The sequence below is a fragment of the Scyliorhinus canicula genome, chromosome 2 (assembly GCF_902713615.1).
Source record: "Scyliorhinus canicula chromosome 2, sScyCan1.1, whole genome shotgun sequence".
Classification (NCBI taxonomy): Eukaryota; Metazoa; Chordata; class Chondrichthyes; order Carcharhiniformes; family Scyliorhinidae; genus Scyliorhinus; species Scyliorhinus canicula.
The window spans coordinates 936,531-948,744 of NC_052147.1; the positions used below are offsets into that span (position 1 = coordinate 936,531).

Below are 12,214 nucleotides of genomic sequence, written 5' to 3' on the forward strand. Positions count from 1 at the left end.
CTGTATTTTGTTGCTGTACTCCTTAGGATTGACCATTGTACCTTTGATTCCAAAGTCCAGGGATCCCAGCACTGCCCACTCACTCTGAATAAATATCTGTTATTCTCGGCTTTCTGTCTTGAAAGCAGCTGGCATCCATTCTGCCACCTGTCCTCTGACCCCACATTCTCTGACCTGATGCATTGGTCTATTATGAAACATCCTATCGAAGACCTTTTAAAAATCCAGATAAATTACATCTACTGCATTATCATTGTCTACTCTCTCTAGATTCTCCATCCGGCCAGCCCCGTTTCCCAGCCCCGTTTCCCAGCCCCGTTTCCCAGCCCCGTTTCCCAGCGCGGCTGCCCCCACCGGCAGTGAGATTCTCCATCCGGCCAGCCCCGTTTCCCAGCCCCGTTTCCCAGCCCCGTTTCCCAGCCCCGTTTCCCAGCGCGGCTGCCCCCACCGGCAGTGAGATTCTCCATCCGGCCAGCCCCGTTTCCCAGCCCCGTTTCCCAGCCCCGTTTCCCAGCCCCGTTTCCCAGCGCGGCTGCCCCCACCGGCAGTGAGATTCTCCATCCGGCCAGCCCCGTTTCCCAGCGCGGCTGCCCCACAGGGAGCGAGATTCTCCATCCCGCCAGCCCCGTTTCCCAGCCCCGTTTCCCAGCCCCGTTTCCCGGTGCAGCTGCCCCCACTGGCAGCGAGATTCTCCATCCCGCCAACACGGTTTCCCAGCCCCGTTTCCCGGTGCGGTGCCCCACCGGCAGCGAGATTCTCCATCCCGCCAGCCCCGTTTCCCAGCCCCGTTTCCCAGCCCCGTTTCCCGGTGCAGCTGCCCCCACCGGCAGCGAGATTCTCCATCCTGCCAGCCCCGTTTCCCAGCGTGGCTGCCCTCACCGGCAGCGAGATTCTCCATCCCGCCAGCTCCGTTTCCCAGCCCCGTTTCCCAGCCCCGTTTCCCAGCCCCGTTTCCCGGTGCGGTGCCCCACCGGCAGCGAGATTCTCCATCCCGCCAGCCCCGTTTCCCAGCCCCGTTTCCCAGCTCCGTTTCCCAGCCCCGTTTCCCAGCCCCGTTTCCCGGTGCAGCTGCCCCCACCGGCAGCGAGATTCTCCATCCCGCCAGCCCCGTTTCCCAGCCCCGTTTCCCAGCCCCGTTTCCCGGTGCAGCTGCCCCCACCGGCAGCGAGATTCTCCATCCTGCCAGCCCCGTTTCCCAGCCTCGTTTCCCAGCCCCGTTTCCCAGCCCCGTTTCCCAGCGCGGTGCTCCACCGGCAGCGAGATTCTCCATCCCGCCAGCCCCGTTTCCCAGCCCCGTTTCCCAGCCCCGTTTCCCAGCCCCGTTTCCCAGCCCCGTTTCCCAGCCCCGTTTCCCAGCCCCGTTTCCCAGCGCGGTGCTCCACCGGCAGCGAGATTCTCCATCCCGCCAGCCCCGTTTCCCAGCCCCGTTTCCCAGCCCCGTTTCCCGGTGCGGTGCCCCCACCGGCAGCGAGATTCTTGTTCAAAGCTTTTTGTTTTGAGGCGCATGTTATCCTCCACCCAGGCAGTGAGGGACGTGCCTTGCATTGAGTAAGAGAGGATCTGGTGTGCTGTGAATCTCCCAATCATGGAATTCATATGCTGAACATCAGGGAGACGGAAAATACCGAGTGGTTGGTCTGCAAAGCCACAACTGAAGGACAGGTAATAAAGATGGGAGCAGCACTCTGATACCCTGTAACCATACACACCTGTAATCATTGAGAATTGACATCTCATACCTGTTCCACTGTTCAGTAAGATCATGGCTGCTCAGTATCCTAACTCACCCTGGCTCCACATGGGGAGGCAGTTTGTCACTGGGCTGGTGATCCACACACCCAGGGTAAAGATCCAGGGGCCCGGGTTCAAAATGACATTTTTAAATAAAGTTGCCGCTCCATTTTTCACAGTGAATCCATTCCAGGATTTTACACCAACCTCGTTAGGATTTCTTTGTCTGCTGTACAATTGCTCTAACTCTCGATTCCCAGACTCTTATTAAAACGCCGTCAGACATTTCATTTACCTCTGAACTCTGCTTTCCCGCTGTAAATCCAGTTACTGCAATTGTCTTTTTGAACTCAGAACATTTCTCTTCCTTCATTATCTTAACTCCAGTCGTCATAGACAGTCTTTCTGCTCCAATTTCCTGGTATCTGGATTATACCATGTTTCTTATTGTTATAACCCCTCAGACACCCACGAGGACAACCCAATTGATCTCCCCGAAGAAGAAGCAGGCAACGTGCCTCAATGACTACCGTCTGGAGGCCTTGACATTGATCATTCTGAAATGCTTTGAGAGATTGGTCATGGGGCACATCAATTCCATACTCCCAGAACGCCTTGATCCACTGCAATTCGCAGACCGTTGCAACCTGTCCACAGCAGACTCCATCTCCCTGGCCCCACACTTATCCCTGGAGCATCTCGACAACAAGGACTCCTACATCAGACTCCTATTCATTGACTACAGCTCCGCCTTCAACACCATAATCCCAGCCAAGCTCATATCAAAGCTCCAAAACCTAGGACTTGGCTCTCCATTCTGCAACTGGATCCTCAACTTCCTAACCCACAGACCACAATCGCTAAGAATAAACAATAACACCTCTGTGATAGTCCTCAATACCGGGGCCCCGCAAGGCTGCGTACTTAGCCCCCTACTCTACTCCCTGTCCACACACGACTGCGTGGCAAAATTTGGCTCCAACTCCATCTACAAATTTGCTGACGATACGACCATAGTGGGCCGGATCTCGAACAACGATGATCAGAATACAGGAGGGAAATAGAGAACCTAGTGGAATGGTGTAACGACAACTATCTCTCCCTTAATGCCAGCAAAACTAAAGAGCTGGTCATTGACTTCAGGAAGCAAAGTACTGTGCACACCCCTGTCAGCATCAACGGAGCCGAGGTAGAGATGGTGAGCAGTTTCAAATTCCATGGGGTGCACATCTTCAAAAATCTGTCCTGGTCTACTCATGTCGACGCTATCACCAAGAAAGCACAACAGCGCCTTTACTTCCTCAGGAAACTAAGGAAATTCGGCATGTCCACATTAACCCTTACCAACCTTTACAGATGCACTATAGAAAGCATCCTATCGGGCTGCATCACAGCCTGGTATGGCAACTGCTCGGCCCAGGACCGCAAGGAACTTCAGAGAGTCGTGAACACCGCCCAGTCCATCACACGAACCTGCCTCCCATCCATGGAATCCATCTACACCTCCCGCTGCCTGGGGAAAGCGGGCAGCATAATCAAAGACCCCTCCCACCCGGCTTACTCACTTTTCCAACTTCTTCCATTGGGCAGGAGATACAAAAGTCGCACGAACAGACTCAAAAACAGCTTCTTCCCTGCTGTTACCAGACTCCTAAATGACCCTATTATGGATTGATCTGGTCTCTCCATGCATCTTCTCTACGGAGTAGTACTACACTCCGTATGCTTCACCCGATGTCCATGTATTTACATTGTGTATCGAACGAATGTCCGATGTTTTTCATGTATGGACCGATCTGTGTACGTTCCCTTGGCCGCAGAACAATACATTTCACTGTGCTTCGGTACGCATTACAATAACCACACACTGATTCAGGAAGGCATGCAGCATAATCAGAGACCCCTCCCACCCAGCCATTGCCTTCTTCCAGGCCCTTCCATCAGGCAGAAGGTACAGAAATCTGAAGACCCGCTCATCCAGACATAGGAACAGCTTCTCCCCACAGCTACAAGACTCCTCAACGACTCCCCCTCAGACTGATCTGATCCCTGTAAGAACACTATTCACGATGCCCTATGCTGCTCTTGCTCGTGTATTTGCTTTGTTTGGCCCTTTGTTCCACACTGTAACCAATCACTGTTTGTCGATGTATCATTTGTCAATGTTCTCTGTTGATTATTCTTTTGTCTACTATGTACGTACTGTGTACGTTCCCTCGGCCGGAGAAAAATACTTTTCACTGTGCTTCGGTACATGTGACAATAAATCAAATCAAATCAAATCAATCCAAATCCAATCCCATAGAATTCTTAATCGTTAATCCTGGTTTCCCACCCACTGTGGTCGGCAGGGCTCTCAACCGTGTCTGACCCATTTCCTGCATCTCTGCCCTCGGCCCCTCCCCTCCCTCCCAAAGAATCATCCTCCGCCAGCTCTGCCAACTCCAGCATGATGCTGCCACCAAACACATCTCACCGTCACTCCCCCTCTCAGCTTTCTGCAGGGACTGATCCCTCCGGGATTCCCTGGTCCACTCTCCCAACACCTCACCCTCTTCCCACGGCACCTTCCCATCCAATCGCAGAAGGTGTAACACCTGCCCCTTTACCTCTTCCCTGCTCACCATCAAGGCCCCAAACACTCTTTTAGGTGACCATGATGTGGAGATGCCGGCGTTGGACTGGGGTGAGCACAGTAAGTCTTACAACACCAGGTTAAAGTCCAACATGTTTGTTTCAAACACTAGCTCTCGGAGCACTGCTCCTTCCTCTTCATTCACCTGAGGAAGGAGCTGCGCTCCGAAAGCTCGTGTTTGAAACAAACATGTTGGACTTTAACCTGGTGTAGTAAGACTTCTTACTGTCTTTTAGGTGAGGCAGTGCTTCACGTGCATCTCCTTCAATCTTGTCTATTGCATTTGCTGCTCCTAGTGCAATCTACTCCAAATTGGAGAGAGTAAACGCAGACTGGGTGACCGCTTTGCAGGACACCTTTGGTCCATCGGCAAGCGGGACCCAGACCTTCCTGTCGCTGCCATTTCAACTCCCCGTCCTGCCCTCACGCCCACATGTCCGTGCTTGGCCGGCTGCAACATTCCAGTGAAGCCCAGCGCAAACTGGGGGAACAGCACCTCAACTTCCGATCAGGCACATTACAGCCTTCTGGACTGAACATTGAGTTCAATAACTTCAGACTGTGTACTCTCTCCTCCACCTTCACCCCATTTTTATTTCTGTTCCTAGTTGCCCTTTGACCCTCTGCTCCCCTTCGTTCTGCCGTTCACACATTCTAATCTCTTTCTGTGTCGCTATCAGCCCCTTCTCTGCCTTAAATCAACTACATTTACATTCCCTTTGTCTTTCTGTCCACGACACCTTTGTCAATTTCCATTGCTGGCCCCCTATCCACGCCCTCCCACCACAGTATAAATCTGACCCTATTTCCAGTTCTCTCCAGCTTTGAGAAAGAGTCATCCAGCCTCGAAACGTTAGCTCCCGTCTCCCTCCACAGACGCTGCAGACCTGCTGAGATTGGCCAGTATTCTCTGTTTTTGTTTCAGATTCCAGCATCCACAGTAATTTGCTTTTCACCCCAATGACTGTCTACCCCCTAATAACCCTCCAATCCTCAATAACTGTCTCCCCCAAATATCTGCCAAATCTCCCAATAACTGTCTCATGCCCCTATTGAATAAAAATAGTCCAGGGTGTCTCTGAAAGTTTGTAATATGGAAGGATATTCTCGGAGCTGAGGGTCCCGATGTGGGGGGGGGGGGGTCCTCCACTTCAGGCTGCCCTGTCAGTCATGTCTCTGCCAGTATCACTGTCACCTCAGAGTCAGGGGTTAATGGATTCAGGTCTAGGTCCCGAATACAAAATATACCAGGACTGATCCTCCAATGCAGCACTGAGTGACTGCTGCATTGTTGGCGGTATCATCTTCCTGATGTTGAACCCAGGGCCTGTGTGGCCTTTCAGCTGGAGATTACCAGAGCTAGTTTGAAAAAAAGTTGTGGAATTATTTCAGGCCTCCAGGCGAATATTTCTTCCTCAATCTACATCACAAAACCAGATGATCTGAACATTATCATATTGCTGCTCAGGAAAGCTTGCAGCATTGACTCCACCTCAAAAGTATTTCACTCGCTGTAAAATGCTTTGGGATATCCCAAGCTGGTAACAAGTGCAGAAAGGTGAAACATGTGGCAACATACATGCCCCTCAGCTGCAGGCTGCCAAAGGGCAAGAATACGGAGGGTCACCTTCTCACCTCCAGGTTGCTAACGTTGCCAATGGGGAGTTGAAGCAGAGGTGCTCGGTGATGGGTTTTGAGGGAGGTGTGGCCAGAGTTTGGGTGCCGTTTACAATGCAAACCGGGTTTACAGATTTACAGACATTTTCATAGTTTCTTTCCCAGACACAAACCAAAAAATATGGACTCCAATGTTCTGGGACTTTCACTCCAACCTTGAGAACTATTTAAGATACTTACACGTTAGTTGTAGTTAAAGTTGTTTGGAATACATTCCTTCTCAAGGGCAGCAAAGAGGCAAAACAGTATTAGGGAGAAAATGCAAAGATCAGCAGCGAATAAGCTCAGATTCCAAACCACTTTGTCCAAAAGACCAACTCTCTAGATTTTACAACATCTGCATAACTGTGGGAAGCAACACTTTGTGACCAAAATGAATTTGACACATACAGATTACAGGGTAGTGCTTTGTTATTATTTTACAGTATTTCCAATCTTTTACTGGTTATTATGGGGTATTCAGTCACTTCACACTGAAACAGACGAAGCCAATGGCAAAACCGAAACACTTCTCACACATTCGGGCTAAAGGTTCCATTACTCCCAACAACTGGTGTGGGGATTGCAATGCACAATTAGCTCTGACCTGATCACAGCTCAATACTCAGCGTGCAGACTTCACATTTCCTGCAGATCTATGGACCATACCGCCGGCACTGGATTGGGCTTGAAAAATGACACGACAAGCCAGAAAGCATGTCCCACGGATCTGGAAACCTTGGTGCAGGCAGATGCACATGGAGAGAGGTCCTCCGTATCTGGGAGTGAGAAAGCTAACCTGGCAGACACTACAAACTGAGTGGGAGCAGCAGCTGGTCAGCAGTGGGAACCCCAGTTTGGTATTAAGAGCTGTCCTGCCGCAGGGCCTGATTGTGTCGTCATTGGTCTGTGACAAGCCACAGGTTAGGATTAGTACCTGGCTGGTTTAAATAGTCAGGTTTTTAAAATCTGAACTGGCTGCCAATTTTAAACAGTAAAGACAGTAGTTTCACATTTAAAAGCACACAAAGTTATAAAGTTGTAATAAATGCTAGTTACATTGGCAAACCCCAGCCAGGCAGATTAAAAAGTTGGTTGGCAACTCTAACATTTATATAAAAAAACTCCAATCCATTTCAGCAAGAAATATTAGAGACCTGTTATACCATGTCGTACTGGGATTGTAAAACACTCAGACAACACTGACTCAGATAGCTCATCATGCTGTACTCTGAGAGCAGACTATCGAAGAGTATTGAATGTTGAGGAAAGAATTGCACAAAGTCTCGGGCATCATGTTTTCTTCTATATATTGGGTTCTTTGTACCAAACTGAGCAAGAGACGGGGAATAGAGCTGTCAATGGGAGGTACAAATAATCCTTCCCCTAGGGAAGTACTTTGCCATCATTAAAAAACTCTGGGTTTGACGTACTGATCACACAAGGAATCGTGACATAAAATTGGGTTCCTCTGTTAACAACACACTGATATCACAGCCCAGAATAAAACACCGGTCATTATTTTGTCACATTGCAGTCCCTGCTTCATAGACGCCAGTCATAATATTCTGCACTAACTGATTTTAGGCATTTGGTTTTGCCGGAACTTTTCTTTCCTCGGCTAACATTTTAAGTGTAAATGAATCATTGCGGGTTCATTTCCAAATAGCATAACCCATGGTCCCAATTGGGTAGATTACACACAGACCAATACTTCCCATCTCCAACGCTGTGCTAATCAGAACATGGACAAATGTTTTTGAGAAAGGGAAGCCCATTTCTGGGAATTAACTCTTACTTGTATGTTCGGGTTTTGTCCAACCAGATTCCACAGATAATGGAACCAACCATCCCAGAAACCACAATAGTCAGTCCAATTCTCCCAGCATTCATTTCTTCACCCTGAGAGAAAGCAGAACATAATCAGCAGCTTTCTCAAGTTGATATCGATGCCATTTCAACTGGTAACTGGGTCAAGTTCACATTTATTCATCACACATTGGCATTCTCAGATATTCACACACATCTGGTCTGTTCTCATACTCACACAGAAAGCCACTGAATCAAAACCAACTTTCTGTAAAACAGGGTTCATTACAAAAACAAAAACATTGAATTTTTGGATTATTTGTGTCTTCAATTATCCTCGATGCTGAAAGTTGATTTCTTCAGATTTCAATCCACTAGGTTAGATCTCTTCAAGGTAAAATGGGACTACAGTTGGACAAGTATCTTGAAGAGAGATACAATATAAATCTGCTCTGACCGTGACCGTGAGGTTCTCTCTGACCAGGATTTTTCAGATGTGGGGTTCTGGCCCATCACCAAAGAGTCATTGAGGAACACATCCCTGATGAAACCGGCTGCCTTGCAGTCATTTAACGCTCAACGGGGCTAAGGATGAGGCCGTCAGCCCATCTGGGAAGGTAGCACCACCCTAGAGAGTTGTTGACCAATCGGATGGGCAGCAGCTCTGTTGTCCCAGCAGCACCTGGTTTGAGCGGTAGCCACTGCTGGGACTAGGGCCAATCCCCAAAGAAGAAGAGTTAGTGGAGGATAAGTCCAGGGTATCTGCGGTGCCCAGCTAGTAGGCCCAGAGAGGAGGGAGAGGGGATTAGGGGCATGGTTTGAGAGGTTGCAGGAGGATGAGGGTTAATGAGGAGGTGTGACCTTGGGGTGAGGGGGAAGTTACCTCTGAAGGTCACAACCCCCTTGCTCAACAACAGTCCAATGCAGCTCCAGCTGCGGGGCTCCCCGCTTGCCATGGGCTTCTGTGTACTGCGGGTAGAAGAGCAGTGGGCCAGGACAAGGTACTTAGAGGATGGTCAGGCTGCTTGACACCTCCACCGTCCCCTGTAACATGGAGACAGGTCGGCTAGGCGGCTGGGTGGTGGGAAGGACGCGTGCTTCATATTTTGAACCCCCACTTTCAAACCTGCCAGTGAAGGACTGCAAAATTTCAGCCTCAGTTTTAACATCAGACCGTTAACATTCAAACAGGTAGCTTAGGGCAAAAATTATTTGGCTCACGTGTCATCGTTCCATTCTTGTGGCTTGATAAGACAGCAGATTGAAAGTATTTCCAAAACACACATAACACCATGAAGGTCAGAACTAGTCACAAATGCATCAAGCACCAACTACACGTGTAACAACTCTATCCAGTCAGGAGATGGAGTAAGCACAGAACAGGACAGCAAGACGCTATTTTTTCTGATGCATTACAAGACCTGATTTCAAAGGCTACCTAATAACCAATGCGATGTTTCCACTTCCTCAATGGGAAACTGGACAAATGATTGGACAAGTTCACATTGTTCATTGGCATCTACAAGACTGAGGTTGGCCAAACTGAAAACGTTAAATCCAACATGCCAGTGTTGTGATAAAATAGAACACATCCCAATGTGCAAGCTATCAATCTCAATCACGCTCTCAGATCATGGATCTCAATCACAATCTCAGATCATGGATCTCAATCACACTCTCAGGTCATGGAACTCGATCTCACTCAGATCATGGATCACAATCACACTCTCAGATCATGGATCACAATCACACTCTCAGATCATGAATCTCAATCACAATCTCAGATCATGGATCTCAATAACAATCTCAGATCTTGGATGTCAATCACAATCTCAGATCATGGATCTGCGTGTCCTTGATAAGTATGTACCTGTTAGGCAGGGAGGAAGTGGTCAAGTGAGGGAACCATGGGTTACTAAAGCAGTTGAATCACTTGTCAAGAGGAAGAAGGAGGCTTATGTGAAGATGAGACGTGATGGTTCAGTTGGGTCGCTTGAGAGTTACAAGTTAGCTAGGAAGGCTCTAAAGAGAGAGCTAAGAAGAGCCAAGCAAGGACATGAGAAGTCTTTGGCAGGTAGGATCAAGCATAACCCTAAAGCGCTCTATAGGTATGTCAGGAATAAAAGAATGACTAAGGTAAGAGTAGGGCCAGTCAAGGACAGTAGTGGAAAGTTGTGCGTAGAGTCCGAGAAGATAGGAGAGGTGCTAAATGAGTATTTTTCGTCAGTATTCACACAGGAAAAAGACAAAGTTGTCGAGGAGAATACTGAGATACAGGCTACTAGACTAGAAGGGCTTGAGGTTCATAAGGAGGAGGTGTTAGCGATTCTGGAAAGTGTGAAAATAGATAAGTCCCCTGGGCCGGATGGGATTTATCTTAGGATTCTCTGGGAAGCTAGGGAGGAGATTGCTGAGCCTTTGGCTTTGATCTTTAAGTCATCTTTGTCTACAGGAATAGTGCCAGAGGACTGGAGGATAGCAAATGTTGTCCCCTTGTACAAGAAGGGGAGTAGAGATAACCCCGGTAACTATAGGCCAGTGAGCCTTACTTCTGTTGTGGGAAAAGTCTTGGAAAGGTTTATAAGAGATAGGATGTATAATCATCTGGAAAGGAATAATTTGATTAGAGATAGTCAACATGGTTTTGTGAAGGGTAGGTCGTGCCTCACAAACCTCATTGAGTTCTTCGAGAAGGTGACCAAACAGGTGGATAAGGGTAAAGCAGTTGATGTGGTGTATATGGATTTCAGTAAAGCGTTTGATAAGGTTCCCCATGGTAGGCTACTGCAGAAAATACAGAGGCATGGGATTCAGGGTGATTTAGCAGTTTGGATCAGAAATTGGCTAGCTGATAGAAGACAAAGAGTGGTGGTTGATGGGAAATGCTCTGACTGGTGTCCAGTTACTAGTGGTGTGCCATAAGGATCTGTTTTGGGGCCGTTGCTGTTTGTCATTTTTATAAATGACCTGGAGGAGGGCGTAGAAGGATGGGTGAGTAAATTTGCAGATGACACTAAAGTCGGTGGAGTTGTGGACAGTGCAGAAGGATGTTACAAGTTACAGAGGGACATAGATAAGCTGCAGAGCTGGGCTGACAGGTGGCAAATGGAGTTTAATGCAGGAAAGTGTGAGGTGATTCATTTTGGAAGGAATAACAGAAAGACAGAGTACTGGGCTAATGGTAAGATTCTTGGTAGTGTGGACGAGCAGAGAGATCTCGGTGTCCATGTCCATAGATCCCTGAAATTTGCCACCCAGGTTGAGAGGGTTGTTAAGAAGGCGTACGGTGTGTTAGCTTTTATTGGTAGAGGAATTGAGTTTTGGAGCCATGAGGTCATGTTGCAGTTGTACAAAACTCTGGTGTGGCCGCATTTGGAGTATTGTGTGCAGTTCTGGTTGCCGCATTATAGGAAGGATGTGGAAGCATTGGAAAGGGTACAGAGGAGATTTACAAGAATGTTGCCTGGTATGGAGGGAAGATCATATGAGGAAAGGCTGAAGGGCTTGAGGCTGTTTTCGTTAGAGAGAAGAAGGTTAAGAGGTGACTTAATTGAGGCATACAAGATGATCAGAGGATTAGATAGGGTGGACAGTGAGAGCCTTTTTCCTCGGATGGTGATGTCCAGCACGAGGGGACATAGCTTTAAATTGAGGGGAGATAGATACGGGACAGATGTCAGAGGTAGGTTCTTTACTCAGAGAGTAGTAAGGGTGTGGAATGCCCTGCCTGCAACAGTAGTGGACTCGCCAACACTAAATGCATTCAAATGGTCATTGGATAGGCATATGGACGATAAGGGAATAGTGTAGAGGGACTTTAGAGGGGTTTCACAGGACGGTGCAACATCGTGGGCCGAAGGGCCTGTACTGCGCTGTAATGTTCTATGTTCTATCTCAATCACAATCTCAGATCATGGATCTCAATCACAATCTCAGATCATGGATCTCAATCACACTCGCAGATCATGGATCTCAATCACATTTTCAGATCATGGGTGTCAATCACACTCTGAGGCATGTCAAAATCAAACACCTGCCCAGAAAACAGGAAGAAAACTTGGTAAAGAAAATGTCATCTCAACTCCAGTCATGAATATCCCAACAACCAATTGCGAGGCTGACAAAGAGGAGCAGGTGGCCATTCTACTTCTCAAAGAGGGATAGTATGTGTGGAGACCTCGGTACAGACAGAAAATACACTGAAAAGAATCTTACCCTCCAAATAAGAAAGTACAGAGTTACAGAGCTGCCCTTGCTGTGGGTAATGCCAAGAGCATTGTGAGGCGTTCTGTTCATTGAATCTTACTGGCCAGAAGGTGGCGATTGGTCAATGATGCCTGCTGTGCCCTGTTCCAATGCACTATGCTAGAAACTAGATCATTG

At 48.3% G+C, this 12,214-nt stretch overlaps 1 protein-coding gene across 1 annotated transcript in view; it reads right to left on the reverse strand.

Annotated features, from left to right (window-relative positions):
* LOC119962483 (feline leukemia virus subgroup C receptor-related protein 1-like) overlaps positions 1-12,214 on the reverse strand; it is a 104,930-nt gene that overhangs the window by 50,098 nt on the left and 42,618 nt on the right. The window contains exons 5-6 of the mRNA XM_038790427.1: positions 7,821-7,924; positions 6,224-6,259 (exon numbers count right to left, since the gene is read on the reverse strand). Coding sequence (XP_038646355.1) covers positions 6,224-6,259; positions 7,821-7,924 — 140 coding nt within the window. The remainder of the gene's footprint in view (positions 1-6,223; positions 6,260-7,820; positions 7,925-12,214) is intronic.